Source organism: Lampetra planeri, chromosome 33, assembly GCF_965212315.1.
Source record: "Lampetra planeri chromosome 33, kcLamPlan1.2.h2, whole genome shotgun sequence".
NCBI lineage: Eukaryota > Metazoa > Chordata > Hyperoartia > Petromyzontiformes > Petromyzontidae > Lampetra > Lampetra planeri.
This window is the reverse complement of record NC_136139.1, coordinates 6,136,240-6,158,157: the sequence shown is the minus strand read 5'-3', so window position 1 is coordinate 6,158,157 and position 21,918 is coordinate 6,136,240. Positions and strand designations below refer to the sequence as shown.

The window sequence follows — 21,918 nt, the reverse complement described above, 5'->3', positions numbered from 1 at the left end:
CATCGACACAGAAACTTGGGAGATACATTCAGTATATATGTGTGTGTTTGATACACACTCAAAACGGTTATATGGACGGGTCACAGACACGCGTTACATCGATTACGCTTATAAGCGCCGCCACGGGTGCACTCATGCCCACCCGGGAAAGCGGACGTTGCATTAAAGTACTGTCCTTTAAATATTTTTCTTTTAAAAGCCTCTTCTTTTTTGTCCACCTCATATCCGCCCCCCATCCCCAAGAGAAAAGTGCTGACGCATTAACTGAGAGGCCAATGCGTGTACAAGACGACCTTGACTGCGCAACAAAACGTGGCCACTTGGGTCGTAACCTCTCAAGCGGAATGGGCGTTCCCGTGGAGAAAGGCGCCGAAGACGGAGATGATGCCGAGACTGCGAACACCGAAGCGCTTTCAACTATGGCGTGATGTTTTATTGCCATGTGAGTATCCATACGCAGGACTATGCATCGAGAGACGGTTAACAAGGATGATGTCATCATTTTATATTTACTAATTTGCAACCATCCACGGATTCAGGTTTGCAGTTCAATTTAAGAATTCCTATTTCACAATTGTGTTGCACGTAAGCCCTCTCTCGTGACAGCATGGGTCATGTGAACCAGTTATGTACATATTTGAAGACAAAATAATCAGTTCCTCGGGGGGGGGGGGGGGGGTCAGAATACTGAGCCGGCAATGCTGAGAATCTGGCTTCAAAACCAGGTCCTCAGCAGTGATTAAACCAGGTTCGAATGTGAAGCGCATTGATGTCTCATGGCGATCGATAATGACAGAATGCAAGATTATATTAAGTAAATGTTGTTTTTCACTTAATTTTGAAATATCGCAGCTCTGAGACTTTAAAAAATGTACTGCTTTGACTGTAATGTGATGGGACAATTCATTGTGGGAAAACATCTCAGAACAATTTCCGTGATATCTCCTTCCATGGAGCATTCTCGAACACGGGGTGACGCATTCCTCTGCAAGATTGCGAACGGGACACTTCATATCATGCCATGACGCCGGGGGAAAACAAAAATATATTCTGCACCATTTTACGCTTCCATCGGGAGTGTAAGAAAAGATTGAAATATATCAATAAACCACGTCGTTTCATGCCTTACCACTGTAAAATTATTGGTATGAGGGATCTGTTCGCTGGATTTTCAATTGGTCAGACAGGCAAAATAAGTCGAAGCAAAATTATGCTCAACTAAGCATTGGGGGTGGCACTCCCATTTGCAACCCTGAGCCAAGGGTGCAAATGGCACATTCCTGTGGCAGGGGCAATTAAATCCATAGGAAATCCCCCAACATGACTTCCAACACAGTAGTATTTATTGTGGACCCCCCCAAGAGGCATGAAAAGCAAACGAGATTTGAACTCCACACCTTCTGTTCTAACGGCCGTGTGTGCTTGGCCGGATGGCTACAACAGCCACACGTGCATAAAAAAAAACCCAATAACCTTCAAATCACAGCCAAGTTGGAAACACTCCTAATTCCAACTGAAACATACACTAAAGACAAGGTGCACAAAGTCTGCACACCCTGCAGCAGATTAATTTAAGGACGGCGGACATGGCAATAATACACTTCGCAACCCCTTGCACTCACACGAATAGAAACGGGAATGGAGAAAACCCCGCGTTTGTGCCACCGCCTTCACAAACTCACACGGCACCAATGGCCACCACTCCTTCGGTCTAAAAACATTCTTTTTTTTAAGACGGACTTGATGTGAAAAAACAAAAACAATTCGGAATTTGAGAAAAAAGGCGAAATAATGTATAATTTCATCATTGGCAACTTCGAGTTTTTGGTGCAAGATTCTAAATCTGGGGCACAGTCGATGTGGCATGGATCGATCAGCACCCAGCACTTTTCTGTTGCGAAGGTGTAGGCGGCTGGGGAAGAGAGTGGCGGTATTGGCAGGCCGAGGAAGTGGCTACTGACGTGTCGCTACCATCAGCCATGGGAGAGGGTTCGGGACGACCACTTCGCCACGCGACCTCCCTGACTTCATCGGCCAAGTCTATCAATGCCTTCCTCTGCTGCTATACAGCGCACGCAACGCAACGGCATGCATCCCGGAGCGGATCGCAAATCCAAAATGCAATAGAAATAAAACCATCGAGAGGTTTTGCATTTCGATCTGTGCAGTAGCTCTCAAAAGAAAATGTGTTCGCCAATTCGGGCCTGCAGGCTTCTGAACAGAACCCAGCTAAATTTAGTTTTTTGGCGATGCTTTCAACAACAGGCGCTTAGCCACAGATACTTAGAAAGTCACATGCGGTGGGTGCGGTGTTGCCCCTTTGAGCAGTCACCGCTGGCTTTCTTGCGCTGCGTTGACATCAAACCCACGGGTGGCGGAAGACTTCCACAGGCGTGGAGGTGACAGGACACCCGTTTCTGCCAACTCGGCTCCTTTCCGCCAAAAAAAGTGGACGGCAAAGGTGAAGGGCAGTGCCACTTCCTCGTCAGTGCGTTAATATTCCCAACATGGCGCTACTCCCAACAATTGCATTGTGGGCACGCTCTCCGATTCGATTTGGCGAAAAAACAAATAACCTTTCGTTTTGGCCGGGGCACAACCACAGCCATAAAATAACAATAAAAAGTAAGAATATGAATAACTAAGGTGCAGCCAACTCAATCATCGGATCGACAGCCTGATCATTTTCAGCCGCACCAAAAGTGACAGTGCCATCAGGTTTTGATGGACGAGCCCTCGCGATCACATGGGGGATTACTGAGGGAGCAGGGTTTTTCCGTGAGATGAAAGGAGTGGGAAAATGGGAGGCGTAGGGTCAGAGATTGGAGGTAATGAGTTCCAACGTCAAAGTCAAAAGGTCAGGAGTCAAGGTTTGGCCAGAGGGTTGATGCATACGCCGCACGGAGAGGAAGGGGGGGGGGGGTCGCTGGAATGGAGCGACTCCTGGTCCTCGCCGTTTCCTGCAAGTCTCCGCAGCCGAGCACGGAATTCAAAAGCTTTGGGAACAAAACAAAATACGAATTAGGGTCGCATTTATTACTTATTTTAATCAAGTTATATTAACAGCAATGTCAGATTAAAATAGCACCTTTTAATTATTTAAAATAAGTAAAAAAGAATATATATTTAAGAGCGTGAACAAATGGCTTTTTTTAATGACCCAAACATTTCTAGCATTTGATTAAGCAAGCAAACCTTGGATCAGTTTCAACCTCTCCGATTCTCTTCAGCAGGGGGTGGCCCATTAAATAAATGCTGTTGGGCTGCAGTCTGTTCTTATAAGCAAAAGCCCTCCACCAGTACGGCGGGGACTCAAACCCAGGGCACAACTGGGAATCAAACCCAGGACACCATGATCATAATTGCAGTGTATTCTACGATGTGCCACTGCTCCCCATACATAAATACACACCAGGTACTTATTGAAGGCTGAGTCGAGGAGGCCTAGGACAAGTTCAGATGCTATATGCCACTGATTTGTTTAGCTGGGATTCGAACAAATGTCGCTCGTACACGGAACAATAACAACCGCCATTCGCCACTAAGAGATGGCGATGTCACGATAACACTTGCACCAGATTTGGTGCACTGTGATGCAATGTGAAGTGTCAGACTCCATGGGACCTCCTTTGCCAGTACCAAAATATGATAATAGGGTGTCCCCTTTTTTCTGGCAACAAAACAGGTGTTAAGATTTTAAAACACCAAACTGAACCTTTTTACAAGGAATCATGTCTGCATTAACCACAAGTATTGCGGTTAATGGAGACATGATTCCTTGTAATGGGTGTTTCAGTTTGGTGTTTTGACATCTTAACACCTTTTTGTTGCCAGAAAAAAAGTGGAAACCCTATTCTCATGCCAAAGACTTGCTGGCAGGAGATCACGGAGCAGACCAAGGTATAAATGGGTTAAACTAAAACAAAATTATACACACAAACTTGTCTAATTTCCACATACGCACCTAGCAAGCGCAGTCAGGCTTGGCTGGGGCTTGCACTCCCCGTGGCTGCCGCAACTGTCGAAGCGTCGAATCTCCGTACTGGATTCCCGATCCCATACGCTCAGGGTCCAACTCCCCTGTTGTGGCAGCACATACATGAACACAGCATGAACAAACAAGACATCGAACTCCCATTAAACAATATACAACACTGAGGAAAGGACTGTAAGGGAGTCCCTATAATGGTCAGTCCAATGCACAAGGGACTTGGTGTCCAGCACAATGCCTTTGTTCCACTGCTCATGTTTTAAATACTACACCAGGTACTCAAGGCTGAGTTGACCAACGGGAGACCCAACACCGGGACAAGATATCAGTTGCTACTGGCTGGGAATCAAACTCGGGTTGCCAGGTTCATAACGCAGTATGCAAACAACTCTACCATCACTCCTGACATGAGTGTTACACGCATAAAGACAAAGATCCCCCATATAGCCTTAACATACTTTTGGGGCAAGTACTGTTAGCGAGCACCTATGAAGGCTGGCATGCCACACAATGAGTGAGGGAGGGGGTTCAGCATTATGGCCGACCACCCCTGTCTCCCTAGTGGCAATGTTTACACACCACACCGAGTAATAATTTGAGGCTGAGTCCACCTAGGGGTGGCACAGGACTAATTCAGATAATCGTCACTGGTGTTAGCTTGAGCAGGAATCGAACTCGGGTAGTCGGGTTCGCTAACCACTACACCACCGATCCCCATACATAGACACACACACACACACCCACAAATATGCACACATTGTACCCTTTTTTAAACTATGGAAGGACACCAGAGAACCCAGAGGAAACTCATGCATAACAAAGGGGGGAATATCCAAACGCCACGCAAAAAGGCACCCGAGGAGGGAATTGAACCCAGGCCCTTCTTGCCGAGACTGTACGAGCGCTACCCCCCGTAAGGTGACTTCACCAGTGGTAAATGTGACACGACTGACCAGACTCGATCTTGTTGAGGATGGTCCTCGCACACTTGAGGAATGCCTCCTCCACGTTCTCGCCCGTCAACGCACTCGTCTCCAGAAACATCAGCTCTGTGAGCGCACACAAAAAAAACACGACGGTTAAGAAAGCACATGCATATGCAAGGATTTACATCTATGGAACTGTCCTCGGAAATATTGAATTGGCACATTGCAAGCCGACAGTTAATTAGCTGTCGGGGCAAAACGTGTCCTGTTTCCTCTGCTTTGAGTCCCTCCCCAGTTTCCACAAACCCTTGCATCAATATGGCCACTTTTCAACAGGGTGGGACAGAGCTTTCTATAAGAGATGCTAAAGATTACAACTGATGAAAGCATCTATCGCTGGACATCGACCCTAGGTTACGAGGTTGAAACTCAACAAACAGGAAGTCCTTAATAACGACAAAACTATACACGATCGTTTTGTTCATACTGCATCTTCTATACGAGATGTGTATGATGAATCCTTCCACCGTTACAGATGAATGGACGGAAGGACAAAAAGAGCCAATGCACGCACGCACGCTTTAAACCTTAGTTGTAAATAAATCAAAGCACAGCTTAGGGCACCGCGCCGATTGGAGATTGGAGGTCCCCTATTTTTAAAATGTTTTTTCTCTCTCTAATCGTGCTATTCTGGGATGTCACGAGCTGCATACATTTCCATCCGGAGTGCTTGCAGCGAGTGTCAAATAAATTGGCGCCTGGGAAATAATGTCATGGAACTACTTCTGAAAGCCCCCTTCAAAGGCCTCTTATCTGCATTAGGTGATGCACATTTTTATATACCCTGTAAAGAATTGCTCTATGCATGACAATCAAAACAAAATGTTTAAGCCTCGCCATAGGAATATGCCGAAGTCATATGGTGACAGCCGACCATTTCTCAGTATTATACATCTAAGCAGTACACAGACCAGTTGCCAACACACTCATCCATTTCACTCAAAGAGTTAAATTTTGAGTCCTCAATCAGCTGCACAAGGAAGACTGCAGCTTTAACACCAAAGCAAAGCCATTTCCTGTAAGGGCATTAAAATACGCATGCAATATACGTGGGAGTCATGGTCCAAATATAAGTTGTAATATTGTAAAAATATAAAACTTTTGTCAGATATATCTGAAAAAGGCATTTCATTTCAGTGAGCCCCACTGGGATTTACAAAGAGGAAAATTAACATCACATACACAGTTTGTGTATGTGATGATGCAGGCCCATGACAAGAGGCTTATTTAGCACACCAGAACCACACATTCCCTGCCACTTGAAGCCCATCTCCTTGACAACAGCTAATAAGGGTGCATATGGTATACACAGCCCAACCAATAATAAACATATTTCAAGCTGATTCGCCTATGAAGATCAATGGAAGGGGGGGGGGGCAATTGCAGTAAGAGAGGGAGGGAGGTTCAAAGGCTGGGAGTGGCTGCTGGGAAGGTGGACGTGTTGAAGGGAGAGGCAAACCGTTCTCCTGGGCGAAGCGTGACGCCTCAAGGAAGGTGACCTCTCGGTCCGGTTCCAGGTCCTTTTTGTTGCCGCACAGGATGATGGCGATGTTGGGGCTGGCCAGCGTGCGTGCGTCCGCCAGCCAGTTGGTCAGGGCGTTGTATGTCTCCCGGCTACCGCGGTAGAAAAGGAATGGTGATTAGAACTAATGTAGGCGCACGGTGGAGAATGCAATGAGCAGGACATTTGGCCTTAAGTTAAAGAGGGTTGTGGCATGCATGAGCTTTACCTGGTGATATCATACACCAGGAGGGCACCGGCTGCTCCCCGGTAGTAGCTTCTGGTGACAGAGCTGTGAAGACAAAAATTTTAGTGTGAACACCAACATAAAAAAGCAAACACGAAGGGGTGATGGCTGAGGTGTAGGGGTAGGATTAAGATTCATGACAGGGCTAGTACAAGAGGCTGGCTGTGGCAGGTTAGTTAGGCTGAAAGATGGCATTAGTTGATTAGGGTCAGTGGGAGGGCTAGTACTTGTAGCTGGTTGTCTAGTTATAAGGGCTAAGGTTAACAAGAGGGCTAGTACTCGTGTCTATTTGCTAGTTTGTTTAGGGTTAGCAGTTAAAAGAGAATTTGGTTGGTTAGTTCCACCAGTCCAATGGCTTGCATAGCCTCTCCAGTGCGATGTATGGCATTTTCAGTTTTTGGCCACTTTCATTTCTGGTGTTCACACGGTGCCTCTTCAAAGGCAGGCCAGAGGGGCATTTTTATATTCATCTATAGACCAGAGTCGTTTATTGGGCCAGGCAGCAAAGGGTACAAAAGTCAATCCAGCCAACCACACAAGTCATTAATTAGTAAGAAACCCAGCCTCGCGGTTGATTTGCGGTCGACTTGGCTGGCTTGATGCTAATTGTCAGTTCACTACGAGTATATCAGGGGTTGTTGGCAACCTCTTAGCCCATTAACTAGACAGACATTTTGCTCGCCTACCTAGTAAATACATCAGTGCTAAAGTATAAAGAAACCCATCATAGATGTACAGGGTGCATATTCATTTAAAACATGACTATACATTTAAAAGTTTTAAATTTACACTCACTAGATAAAAGGAAAAAAGGCCAGCGTAACAGCAGTCGCTGACACTCATGTATCATGAAGTGGTGTGGTGTTTACACATTTATTTATCAAATGTTACTGCTGCACATACTTGTAGCTTATTTAATGTTCAGTTGTGCAGCCAGTTCACACATTACAACCGCTCCCGTTGCTCACCAATGGCTAATTCCACACCGAAAGGAAACATGACTTAAATACTGCACATCAGGGGTCGGCAAACCAAAATAACAAGAGACATTTTTTTCTAATTCGGTAAAACAACTCAATCTGTCAAGCGCCGCAATGCATGTAAATAGGAGACGGTCCTTCTTAATGAGCTGCATGCGGCTCCGGAGCTGCAGGTTGCATATTATTGCAAGTTTTTACTGAACAGCGAATTAGGTTATTTTGCAGTGGTGGTATAAGCATGTGGAAAACACACACCGAAAGCGCTCTTGGCCCGCCGTGTCCCAGATCTGAAGCTTCACAGTTTTACCGCCAGTGTTGACAACCTTCGAGCCGAACTCCACTCCGATGGTGTGATTCGAGTCCTGCTTGACTACGCACGCACACGCACAAGCATCAGTCGCACGCGTGAGGCACGCCATGTAAACCACAATCGTGTTGTTTTTCTATTCCTACAAAAAGCTCCCGGCACATGCAGCGAAACGTCGGACATCATGCCGAATATCGATCTCGACAAACATACCAAACACAAGTCACGGCGCTTAATTCCCCAAGCCGTCTCATCCCAGTTATCTACACGCAGCAATCCAATCGGTTGTATAATAGTCAACTCTCTATTCGTGGGCGGATTATCCAGGCTGCAGATTAACTGTGCTTGTGAAAAGGGGAAAATACAGTACAGTATTTCACAGTCATTCACACATTTTACGTTCACTGGATCTATTATTAGCTGCTCCTCACTCATGACTAATTGCTTTCAGAATAAAATCAGATGACACATTCTATGTCTTTACCCCAATTATATGTAGGTAGGCAGTAAATATGTTCGTATCGCCTAGTTTACATGTTTTGCATTAACCGTATTTTCTATCATCTGGCCATTCCTTTCCCCCCTCCAGTTACCCATAAAATATATATTGAAATTTCATTTAAAACGTCTTTTTTATGTTTAGTTTGTTATCCTTCCCCCAAACCTCCGCTTAACATGGTTGGCTACGTACGGTGCGACATAAGTTCAGCATACATAACATCTTGCTACGGTGGGAAGAGATGTTAACTACCTCGCCTGGTATGCAGGAGGTCGTGCGTTCGATCCTAACCCCTGTATATTTGAAGTTAGCATGTTCTCCCCGTGGCCACACGGAAAATTCTCCCGGTCCTCTAGAATAATGCGTTTAAGACCATTTGGCTGCAATAGATTTCCACATGATAAGCCACTTTCTTGAGCTATCATTTGTGGCCAGGCCGCTTCTGAAAAATAACTAGATAGGTTAGTGAACCTTACCTGGTAAAATATAGTTTAGCTTAGTTTTAGTTTAGATACCCTGGATAACTCAGTTGACTGTACTTGCCTTGGCCACTCATCCACCCAAGCCAGCCAAGCTCCATTACATGATCTAGTAATTGTGATAGAAAGGACACGTGCTGTGTGGTCACTCACACTTGTTCTCTATGAACTGGTGCAGGAGGCAGGACTTTCCCGTGCCAGCACTGCCAATGACCAGAAACTTGAAGAGGAAGTCTGTGGAAACACACACACACAAAATAGACATTATGCAAAATGAGGCCTTGGCAATGCCAATGCAGACATTTCCTTGTTCACCAGCAATGAAGTGCAGGAACCGAACAAAGAACTCGTGAGATTTTGGATTTGAGTCTGGGCATCCCCTTGTAATTTCAAAGGGCTATTATATCAATATCAGCAGCAACAACAATGATCGATTCATTGCAGGATGAAGGCCTCCCCAAAGCTGTCGCCATTTTGCATGGTCTCGCAATGCAACAATACATCTGGCTCCTGTACACAAACTGATCTCATTGCTCCATCTCTGCAAGGGACGTGCTTGCTGGCGTGTTGCTGCCTTTAGACTGGCACTCCAACGAGCTGACCATTTCCCTTTCTAGCGACGTTTTACGTCCAATCCCACTTAGTTAAGTCAATGCCTCTCGCTTGCGCATGATCCCCGATTCCTCTTTGCTTCTCGGTGTATTCCAAGTGTGCGCCTCTCCACTTGTCATATTTTTATTGTCAATGTTCACGAGTCTGATCCATATGTCATAGTGGGTAATAAACAATTATACACTTTGGTTCTTTCGGTAAAGTCATGTAGATAGAAAATGTATTTAGTGATCTATTAATTTAGTGATCTATTCATTTTATATCTACGTGACTGTACAGAAAGAACCAAAGCGTATGGATTTGTGCAGTCACGAAAGCTTCAAATCAAGAACACACAATTATTAAAACCCTTGGGCTCTCACGTGGCTATAAATCTATCAACCCATTATATACTAAAAGTATGTGGCCAGGCAGCACAATTTTTGAGAGGGCAAGGCTCAAAAACATGTTGTAAGTTAAAATCCAAGTTGGGGGGTTTAACTCAGCCCCCCTCATGCCTCTGGCATGAATAAAATGAGCTGTCCTTTGTTAGGACAACCAGTGGTTGTGTAATGGGTTAACCTGCTCCCAAACCTGTCGCAAGAATGTGGAATTTTCACCATGGGCTTATAGCTGTAAACCCTTGAGCACTTGTAGCTGAAACATACTTGGGACCTTCCTTGCCAGTATCAAAATACAAGAATCGGTTTTACCCTTTCTGGCAATAAAACAGGAGGTGTTAAGATGTTAAAACACCAAACAGAAACCTTTAGCAAGAAATCATGTTTGCCTTAACCACACATACTTGTGATTATGCTAAACAAAAAATACCAGAGCATGTTTTATTTAAAAAATACCAGAGCATGTTTTATTTAAAAAATACCAGAGCACGTTTTATTTAGCATATTCACCACAAGTATGTGTGGTTAATGCAGACATGATTCCTTGCAAAAGGTTTCTGTTTGGTGTTTTAACATCTGAACACCTGGGTTATAACCAATTGTTATATGAAATTCGATTTTTTTTTTGCTAAGAAGTTGCCATTGTAGCAATGCGACTTTAGGAAATCTACTATTTTTTTGTCTTCATTGTACAGTCTAATGTCTACTGTTTACCTTTGCTCAGTCTCATTTAAAAAGTGGTCATTCACATCTTTTATGCATGTGAACCGGTTTAATTATTATCTGTCCATCTACTGATGGTCAATGATTCAGTGTCTGCAATCATTAATTTAAGAAGCAATAAAACAGAAGACACATTAAAACCTCTTCACCCCCATTCTACATAGGTAAACAAGTAGTATGATTTAGTAAACAATTTACATTTCATGCATTGTCTGCTTGTATTTTTTTACTGGGCTATCCCTCCTGTAATAAAATGGTAGGAAGTGAAAGCTCTGGAGACTTCCCTTGTAAGACAAAAATATTACTTGTTAATGGATGACGAGAAACACCATTCTGCCAATTTTCTCACATGCGATGAGTCACTCCAATAATTACAGGCATAATTAAACTACGCTCACAACCATGCACATTTGTGTTATTTTAATACATTTACATTTGAACTAGGCTCACAATTCCAGAAGGACCCTTACCATATTCGTACCTACCTACTTGGATTCAGATAACGGATGGGCTACAGTCACTATGGTACTGGCAGACAACGAAAACTATTTAAAGGAGAGATTTGTTTTAAATCTCTGGAGTCTGTGAGATCAAAGGGCTTCTTTAATCCCACTCGCGCAATGCACAAGCTCCTCAAAAGTTGGCTTTTTCTGTCAGCTCATTGTGATGTGAAGGCTCAAATTTTATTTTGCCATGTTTCTGAATACTGCGTGTCTGTTCATGCGTGTTTAAAAAACATGTGATGCAAATTCCAGTCACCCTAGACTGCTAACCTCTAAAACCCAAACTCTGTTCAGTGACCAGCCAACTAAACATTTATGTCTCCATGTGGAATCAAAGCACACCTAGCCTGGTACAAGTGCAATTGTTATGTTACCACCATGTAGTGGTCAATAGCTGATGTTGCTGTTCTGTGTAACGGCGACCTTGGTTCGACACCCTAGCTATGCACATCAGTGGCAAATGGAATCTGAACCTGTCCTCGGCATCATTTTAGGTGAACTCCGTCTTAAACAAGTACCCGGTGTAGCGTGTAAACATTATCACTGGGGAGACGAAGGCGGCCAGGCATAGTGCTGGGCGCGGTATGCCGTGCTCGCCTTAATCGAGGCTTACTACTGACAACACTTGCCCCCGCAGGCTAGAAGGGATATTTGTGTGTTCCCCTCTTAACAGTAGAGGTACAACTGAAACTCACAACTATGGAATCAGTTTGTGTTCACTCGGCCACAAAGAGGAAACAAAGTTTAGATACAACTATTCTTAGAGCCATGAAGGACACGTTGAGATGTTATGAAAACGTAAAGGACAGGTGACGGCAACCTTCAAAACACACTTTTCTCGAAATCACAATCGGCTCACTCCAAGCAAAAACAATCAAAGACAAATATAATTGCAGTCAGGATGGTACGTGATGAATTCTTCCTCCAATGCAATGCAGAATGACACTCGTAAAATACTGCGTAAGATATCTCAAGGCGGGTCTCACACATGGTTGAAGGACAATGGATTGCACCGTGCCATATTAATGTTTAGTGAGAGGCCCAAATCGCACTTTTGACTTTGCACCAATCCCGTGCCTTCTTATTGCTTATGGCCAAATCACGTTGAACGCACCTGACCATCAGATCCCAGAAGCTATGCAGGACTAAGCCTGTGTAGAACTTGGATGTGAGACTGCCTGGGAATACCAGGTGGTGTGTGGGCTTGGGTTGCGAGGTGGCCAGGCAGGACATTAGCAGTATAGCAATGGACTATTGAACATATCTGTGCGGAGTGCTATCCCTTTGTGTGCAAAGGGTTTTCACTGGTTGCTGCAGTTACTTTCCACTTGCCAAACACTCATTAGTGGAATTGGCCAAGCACCGTATTCAGGGACCTGTTGACAGTAAGCCATGGTGAATCAAGGACCCTCTTATATTAACAGGAATCTCTGCAAACATGGGGTTTTTTTCCCCCACTATAGTCCTCAACAAGCAGTCACACAACACAGAATTAACCTTCAAAACCAGTGAAGGATTCTCATTGTGTGTTTTCGCACATTCCAGCAAGTGGCGTGATGTGCACGAGTCGCCCACACCCCCCCCAAGCTGGCCTACAGCATTGTGCCTCTAGGAGACAGTCTCGCAAGTAGGTTTACGACACGCTATCTGCATGGCAGTTCTAGTTTCCTCCCGCACCCTAAAAACTCACCCAAAACAACGCGCTCCTTAAATAGTCCTGGAAAACTGTGAGGTTTTTTTCCTCGGTATAAAACTTCACGAAAAATGTTGCGTTTGTAATGTTGGAACAAATCAACAGAGTTTGAGAGGCGTGATCACAACCCCACTGAACAATACATTTTCCGATTCCTTTCCCTGTAGTCGCCACACAATGGAATAATTTCCCCCACTGCCTTAGTGATCCTTCTGTTTTCACTTCTACATTATCGGGCACTCAACAGCTAAGCAGACTGATCAACTTCAAGCACGAACAAAGAACCAATGCTCCGATTATAAATGAGCAACCCTTCATTCTGTGAATCGACCCAAATGACCTATAGGAGAAAAAAAAATTCTGTTCTACCCAATAGCATTACTGACACAGGCAACTATTCACACCCCCCCCAAAACATGGTTTTATCATGTGTGTATGTTGAACTTCTTTCGCACCATACGTAGCCAACCGTTCTAATAGCAGGTGATCGAATAAAAAAAGAGACGTTCTATGCGACCCCAAAGTTTTGTTTCAGAAGAGGACAAAAAAAATGACACAGCCGCAGTCGACGGTGTGGGAATAATATCTGACATGCGGTTGCAAATCTTTCGCCACTTCCGTATGTGGAAGATGCACGGTTACAAAATTCCAAACCAGCTCCTATTCAGCTTGCATAATGCGGTGAATGATCCACCATTTCGTTACAAAATAACACGAATAAGTAATTTTGCTCTCAAAGGTGAATCTCCTGTGCAAGAGCACCAATGCGTTAGACAGCACCAGATAAAAAAGAGTGTTTGGAACATAAGAGCCATAGCGTACAAGGTGAAATATTTATAATTTATTGAAAAAATTGGGTTTAGTGTCCAAGCCTGGCAAAGGAAATATGGTTGACATCTGACCATGATAGTGAATACTTTGGTGAATACCAACGCAACACATTTTCGGGCCACTTCACGGGCGATCAAGACAACAGGAGTACAGTATTGAAGCCGAAAAGCTCCCAGACTTGTGTTTTCTGGTTGAACCGTGTTGTTCAGCACAATGTCGCCTACATTTTTCTCCGCTTCCTGAACAAGCTCTAAGGAACAAAACGTCGGACAAACACATATAACAGCCCGAAAACACATCAGAAAGCAATATTTTTTTTTAAACACTCAATGTTAACGTTGAACCCCAATTAACTTTTTTTCAGAAGGTGAACTATTCAATTCCTGATAAAGCTACAGGCACATAATTGGTCTCGTTTCACAGCTTGATTTGATTGGCTTTGTCGGGTGGTGGAGGGTTATAGTTAAACAAATGGTATACCTACACGATCGAACCAAAAATAAACAAATTATGAATAATTTCATCGGTCATATAAGGCTACATAGAAAATTAAGCAACAGGCACAAGGAGCGAAACATCAGAACCGAACTATTTAGTTCCCGAAGAAGTTCCATGCACAAGTTAACTATTCTTGTTGGCTACGTATGGTGCAAAATAAGAAGTTTAAGTTATCTATTAAAACTTTGAGAGTACAGTGCTGAGACTTTGGGCCATAGCTCAGCAACTGCGGAAAAATATATGTCCTACAATATGCCAAATATGACGCAGCAGAATTAGATGACACACCGGAGAACTACAATGCACAACCGCGAAAATCCACGCAGTAGTTTTACAAATGTAACATTCCCGTTCAAATTATGCTCCTATATCCAGTAGACTTATAGTGATGAAGCACTTGGAATTATACTTAGAATTAGGAAATACATATTGGATCGTGTAATTCCATTATGGACTACTTACGCAAACTATATGCTCATATGTCTTTAGGATGATCGAACAAAGGAGAAATATTACACGATAGAGACAACGCAAATGAGACAAAGTACGTAAGAAAAAGCCAACACAAACGAGAGACAATAGGAGGCAGAGCACACAACGAGGCAGTATAAACAGGACAATCATTTATTTTTTCAACAAATCATTACAATCAATTCTCTCAGTGGGGGTTTGATTTTGTTACATTCCAAAAATCTGATCATTAGTAAAAAGTATCCAAAACCACAAGCAGCCATCACCCCACATTCCTCCCCATCTCATCCCTCATTTTCCTGCACCCCACCCCCCCAACCATGTCACCTCTGTATTGCCTGATCCACCTTCTCCCCTTTTGATGCTCATATCTCAAAGCTTTTAAGTAGGACTAGGGCGGCTGAATAAAACTCATTGTGAAGGGAAAAGCTGATCTCGAAGTACGATGAATAATTAAAACGTGGGGAAGATACTTTGAGGATACGCATTGATATGGAAATGTTACTCCTGCAAATTCTACCGTTCATTTTGTCTTCGGGAAGAATTCAGCTGGGGAAAAAACAGCTTGTGACTACCAAAGATATTCCATAAAATGCAAGGCATATCGATAGGAATTCTGTCAATGTCATTGGAAGACAATACCATTAAGCATACTGGCGCTGTAAATTAATCATTACGATCAGTATGTAAGAAACAGAATATTTCTTATATAGTCCCCACTATGACGTTGAACAATTAGTGTTATGTATTGTAGAGCTTTGTGTCAAAATAGGACTTCACTACAAACATAAAGTGTACTTGCCTTTAAACATAGGGCAGTCCATCAACATTGTTTTAGGCAGGCACGACTGCTGATGAGAGAATGATTGTCAAAACCCTTTCAGACTTTTGCTTGTATCGAACCAATTTTATTGCAAAGATGCACCACCAAACAGCCGTGTAGCCAATAGGACGTGCCAAAATAGTATCGTTTTGGATGTAGAGAGATGAATACGGGAAGGAGACATTATTTCTGCGATTTATATTATCACAATCAGTTGTATGCTTGGAAATTGGCTGGAGAAATTACAAGCCGAATTTGTTTGTTAAAGCCCCATGTGATTTGGCTTAGATGATACACAATGCCTGCTGGTAATCCTATAATCACCAGGTGGAATGCTTTCAGTGGAGGACCTAACCCCTAGCACCAACAAATCATGGTGGCACTGAGTTTTTGTAAATATGTTCCGTGCATCTATAATTATAATTGAAAGGATGTCAGTTTTCATGACACCCACACCAACCGTTTTCTCGCAAACAGCAATGGTGAGGAACGTATGACCATGAGGCCGTATCCGGCCCCTAAATGCATGTCATGCGGCCCACAGTCACATAACGCCCACTAAGTAAAAACATCCCACAAACGTTATTTATCCATGACTGCAAGCATCTTATCCGCACTAATTTGGTACTGGAGGGAATATTTTCGACGTGGCAACACTGCGTTTATAACTTCAGCGCACACCGTCTGAGGCATATTTCTACTCTGTCAACATGCACACTATTGTTGTTAATATCGAATGATGCTGAGGAATGTTAATGAGGGACCCACCAAAGGTATTACTTCAAAGTGTCCCCACTCTTGCTCTACAGTTACACATTGTCATTACCCGGCACGTAATGAATGAGTGTTTCTTATTATGTTCATGATATATGCTTTAAGCCCTGTGTGAAATCAATCAAAAATCAATCGTATAGTTATTTAAAAGCAGGCGAGGGCACATTGAGACCTAAGTTAGTATATTTTAAGGGAGACGTATATTACATGTAACAAACACCAGAGTCAAAATATTAAGCAAAACAGAAATCCTCAAGTCAATAAGTGAGTATCTATAGTGTATGCCAATCTTACCTTTATAATATCGTAACAAGTACTGTGTGTACTGTACATAATATTAAAACAATATCCAATCTTGACTAAAATCATGACAATTCATAGAATCGTATGGGGTGGGGAGGAGTGAATGCTAAAATGCCTCATCACTATGAACATCTTCAGAATCTCAAAGTTTTGAGAGATTCATTTGAGCATATTGGCCTTAACGAGTATCCAAAGTCCACCGATGGAGCCAAGATCTGTAATGCATTTGTTGCAAAGCACAAATTTAGTAACCTAACAACTCTAAATGTGGCCCTGATATCAGCATGCAGGGGCCAACAGCTCTGTAGACAATGTTACTCCGTCTGATGCAAGTTGTCACACCACGCACTTCTTTCATCATAATGTTGATGCAAAGCATTGTTCCAGGGCTGGGACTTCATTTGAACATGGTCAAGTTCAAGTTCATTTATTAGGTATAACCCTGTGAGCCATTCGGCTCTTGAATTGGGTGCAACCGCAACAAACAAAAACATGAACAAGAAAACATCTTAAAGTGACTATGTGCAAACAGAAAATTTAAGAAAAGACAGCAAAATATTGCAGAAAAAGCACCGTACACCAACACTGTGTGCAAAATTCCCAGTGGGATGCAAGTCAAACAACAACAACCACAAGACAACTTAGATTAAGGCCATCAGTCTAACTCTGTACTACAACAAACAAACATGGCCAAACTGAAAAACTTTTCGAAAATCACCAAAATAAAGCCATAAAAGCAATGAAACAGTGCAGGTCATAGGAACTGTGACCGAATTTTCACAATAAACGACAAACAACATGTACTACCAAACTCTGCAACCATAGCTGGCTGCATGAGTCACTCCACAACAGCAGGAGCATCAGTCGGAGTGTCACATGGACCCAAGTGGACAGACATCCTAACTTGCTTTTCCCGGCAGAAGGGAAGTTGCGGTATGCATAGCATTAACCTGAAAACATGGGGTTAAGAGCAAGGCCAGCTTGATCATGCCTAACATACACAATGATGATGCATCAGCAAAGCATGACCACCCCCACCCACCTCCTTAAAAAGTCTTAAGTCTCAGTTGAGTTCTTCTGGGTAAACGAAGTTATTTTTGTTCTGAAATCAGTCTATTTAATAATATTGGATGAAGTTTTAGTATTTGCTTAAGAATCTGGGTAAAATACACAGAGCCCCAGAGATGTCCAAACCAAGGCGCTAATAAAACAAAACTACAAGAATCACGTAGCTTTTCAATCACAATCCGTCAATCACAGGATTTAGAAGGTACAGATCAGATGTGAACAAAGGCGGGAGTGCCAGGATGTTGGCGAGCTTTCTGATCAAGACAAATTGTCAAGAAGGCTCAGATTAAAATCGTTAAGCTTACAGGGGGCAAAAACAATGTACCCCACAGGTCACCACTGAAGTGTGACAACCGAAACAATTGACAAAAGCTCTGTTTTTCATAAACACAGTAGGGGTGTGGTTTGGACCAAACAGAAAACCCCCATGATCCGGATGTCCAGGTCGATTAAGATTTTATAAGGAGAAAAACATAATCATAAAACATACAATTCACTCAGCACAGTGAGCGATAATTAAAAATACTGTCCAAACATATTACAATCGTCTCATAATAATACTGTACTGTTAACAGTGCATTAACAATGCATACAAGGAAACCACATGTTTTCATTTGGCGTCGCCCATATTTACTGGCAGTCCAACGGAAAGTGGTCGAAATTCCACGTTATTATGGCAGAAGCAGTCTACGCATATAACCAATGTTGGCCTAGCGGTGCCGCCTAACCGGGCGGTGCTCCTTTGATCAACACATATGTGATGATCACGATGGAACTAAGTTAGAAGTGATTACGGCGATGGTCATGGGTCCGCGATTACACTGATGATATTATGCTAATTACAGAGCTAAGGCAGCGTTGATAGTGATGAAGATGGTGCAGTGTCATCATTGATGACGGCTAGGTTAGCACAATATTATGGTACCGATGCTAGTGATTATAAGGACTGATGAGTAAAACTTGATTGTTATGTGGCTGATCTAATCTTGATGATGAAGAGGAGTTAAATTGGATGTGTGACGATTACGAATGAGTGGTGATGAGACATGTTGTTGTTGTTGCTGTTACTGCAGCAGGTGATCGAGCAAAAGAGACAACACGGTTGCAGTCTAAACTATAAAAATACTAACATCGCTAAGACTACAACTACTCAGACGCTCCTAAAACCACTAACATCAGTAATAAAAACACAAGACCATAACTACTAACACAACACCATTGCACGAAGACACCAAACATTAACATACTATCAACTGTAAACACACTAACGTCGCTAATTCGTGACGAACGATAAAAAGCACTTACATCGACACACAGAAACACCAAAACCACCGGCAAAAACATCAACACATTAACACTAATTAAATAATACGTGTAATATTATCACAGGAACACATTATGTTCTGATACTGCGTTGGCAGTGGTGCACAAATACAGAAATAATTCAACACGTTCGTCTACAATACTGTGACCTTAAAAGAAACCTAATAGCCGACGTTTCAGGCAATAGCTCTTCTTCAGAAAACAAAGATAGGCCAGAGCAATAGAATAGTTGGAAACTGCATTATACACCTTGGAGCCTGATAATAATTCCTTTAAACATGTTTTCCTGATTAACTGTTTTAAATTGGAATATGAATAGTTACCTATTACTAGCTATTGAGTAATAGGGAAACCCCTTTAAGAATAAAAAAAAACATGAATTACAACGTAAACTGATTTGTATTAAAATTCAAATCATACACTTGCTGGAACACTGCATTATAGAAAAGTGTAGTACTCTACCATTAACTCATAGCAACCTTGATCAACACCACCACTATTAACACACGACGAGCAACACCAATATACAGTAGCCTGCAACAGACTGTTAGCGAGCACCTATTAAGGCCGGCAACGGCACACGAGGGGGTGGGTGGCCAGCACCAAGCCAGTGGCTGAGTAGACCTAGGGGAGGCCCAAGACCGCTTCAGATGATCGTCGCTGATGTTGACGGTGAACCGGGATCGAACTCGGGTCGCCGGGTTCGTAGCGCAGCGCGTTAACCGCTACACCACCGCTCCCCCTTACCAACAACACCACCACCAACTACTACCACCAACTACCACCACCGCTAACACCAAATCCCCTGTGGCTTGTTTACACTTCTTTGATAATTTTATAATTCGTAGTCAGACGACACCTCGGGCCTACGGCCGCAGGCTTCCCCCAGGCGACGAGTCCAGCCGCAGCGGAAGCGGTGAAATCAGAACGCGTCTTCCCCAACCGAGCGACCAAACAACACCACGACCACCACCACCAGCCACAACATCCCAAGGGGAGGGTAAACTGACCGTACGACTCAGACATCGCTGCTGACACGGTGCTGCCCCGCTTGTCTCTTGCCTGACGCCTCTTGCTACCGCTACTGCTCCTCACTCGGCGCTGATGGCGGACGCTCGGGTCACGTGATCGGTGGTAACCGTTGGGGGGGGGCGGGGGGGGGGGTTAGTGACGTAGGAGATAAAGGTGCAGCCCTGAAATCGCCACCTGGTCACGCCAGTATCTGCGGGTGGTAACTGCCAAGACGTCTGACCGGTATGGAAGAGTAGACCAAATACCCTCTAGATTTGGGTTTGGGGGGGGGGAAGGTAGTGACGTAGGAGATAAAGGTGCAGCCCTGAAATTCCCACCTGTTCACACCAGTAGCTGTGGGTGGTAACTACCACCTCATCCAAGACGTCTGGCCGGCATGGAAGAGTAGACCAAATACCCTCGAGATTGGGTGGGAGGGGGGTTAGTGACGTAGGAGATAAAGGTGCAGCCCTGAAATTCCCACCTGCTCACGCCAGTAGCTGTAGGTGGTGAGGAACTCCCACGTCGTAACCAGAAGGCTGAGGTTGATGCATGGAGCCCTCCCTCCACCGCGTCGCCCACTACTCGAGTGGCAGCCAGAGGAGGCGTCGAGCCCGAGAGACGGAGCGATGAGATCGATTCGCTTGCAGGTGCGATGACCTGAGGAGGACTTCTTTCAGCGGTGCATTGATCAGAGCTGTTGCTGCTGCTGCTTGCTTCGTGTCCATCAATTGGGTTATTCATAATCAAGAGTTAGGTTATTTTTTTGGGGGGGGGGGGCGGGGGGTTATATCGCGTTCACGTAAATGTGTCGTTATATTTACGCGATCTAAACCCACCCCCCCCCCCCCAAAACCCTTTATCATAGACGAGCCTTTTGCCCGTCCAAGGACGGGTGTATTGCAGTAAATGTAAAACTTGCAAGCGAAAATCAGACCGCGACGTGATATATATGCATTGCATCAATTCGTGTGCAATTTGTAAGGGCGCGGTGACACAGACCTACTTAATTGTAAGGTTATAAGCCCTTGTTCCTCATGACGTCCTTTTTACTTTGATGTCTCAACAGCGCTACGGAGATCACGTGATATGAGGGTTCTGCCTTTGTAGTGAGGGTTGTGAGTTGACGCCGAGAGGGGGGGGAGGCGCCTCGCCCCCCCCCATGTGGAGTGACGTCACCTGCTCATGATTATTAATGAGGGGGGGTCCATGTGGAGGACGTCACCTACTCATAATTATTAATAAGGGGGGCTGTTCGATGTGGAGTGACGTCACCTGCTCATGATTATTGATGAGGGGGGCTGGTCGACGTGGATTGACGTCACTCGCGGGACACACATCCATCCTTGGCTCATTATATTAGGACATATTGGTGTTTGCGAACGCGCCTGCGTGTGTTGTAGGAGTCGGGATCCCACAAACCCGCACCGCTCTCGCCAAGGCACTGGGTCACTAACACGCCGTGTTCATCACAGTCCTATAGACATACTAAAGTTTGACTTAAAAGACCGCTTGTGTTGCGATCGAAACGTCGTGGGTTTTTTGCTTTTATTTTATTTTTAATTTTATTGTATTCTTTTTATTTTGTATTTTCTAACTACGTGACTTTACCCAAAGAACCAAGAATATACTAGTATAGACATACGTTTCAAACAAGGCACACTAATCTAGTGTTCCTCATTGGCAAGGCCCCACGGAACGCTGGCAGCCCCCTGGTGGTCTTTAGTGCGGCCCCCTGACAATACACAACAACACGTGAGGACATCAACTGCCGAAGCGGTCAGACCCCCAACTGGTGTCAAATGTGTGGCGGCCCTCACACTGAAGTCTGATCTACGAACGTAGCCCCCCTCCCCTCCCCCCCTCTGAAAATTAGTGAAACACATTCCTGCGGAGGGAGCTGGTAGGAACGTTG

The 21,918-nt window shown here is 44.0% G+C and overlaps 1 protein-coding gene across 1 annotated transcript; it reads right to left on the bottom strand.

Moving 5' to 3' along the window:
- Positions 1-1,776: 1,776 nt before the first annotated feature.
- On the bottom strand, positions 1,777-20,131 carry LOC144729687 (ras-related protein Rab-4B). Its single transcript, XM_078610118.1, has 8 exons — positions 20,003-20,131; positions 9,144-9,224; positions 7,961-8,075; positions 6,708-6,770; positions 6,437-6,591; positions 4,945-5,040; positions 3,965-4,080; positions 1,777-2,996 (listed from the first exon to the last, which is right to left on the bottom strand). Exons 1-7 carry the CDS (start codon positions 20,016-20,018, stop codon positions 3,965-3,967), a joined length of 642 nt encoding a protein of 213 aa, XP_078466244.1. The 5' UTR covers positions 20,019-20,131; the 3' UTR covers positions 1,777-2,996.
- Between the last annotated feature and the right edge of the window lie 1,787 nt (positions 20,132-21,918).

Excerpts from the sequence above, each read along its gene's own strand:
- LOC144729687 (XM_078610118.1), bottom strand. Across the intron at positions 6,771-7,960 it reads GCGGGCCAAGAGCGCTTTCG|CTCTGTCACCAGAAGCTACT; the intron begins GTGTGTGTTTTC and ends TTGTCTTCACAG. Across the intron at positions 5,041-6,436 it reads ACGCTTCGCCCAGGAGAACG|AGCTGATGTTTCTGGAGACG; the intron begins GTTTGCCTCTCC and ends GTGCGCTCACAG.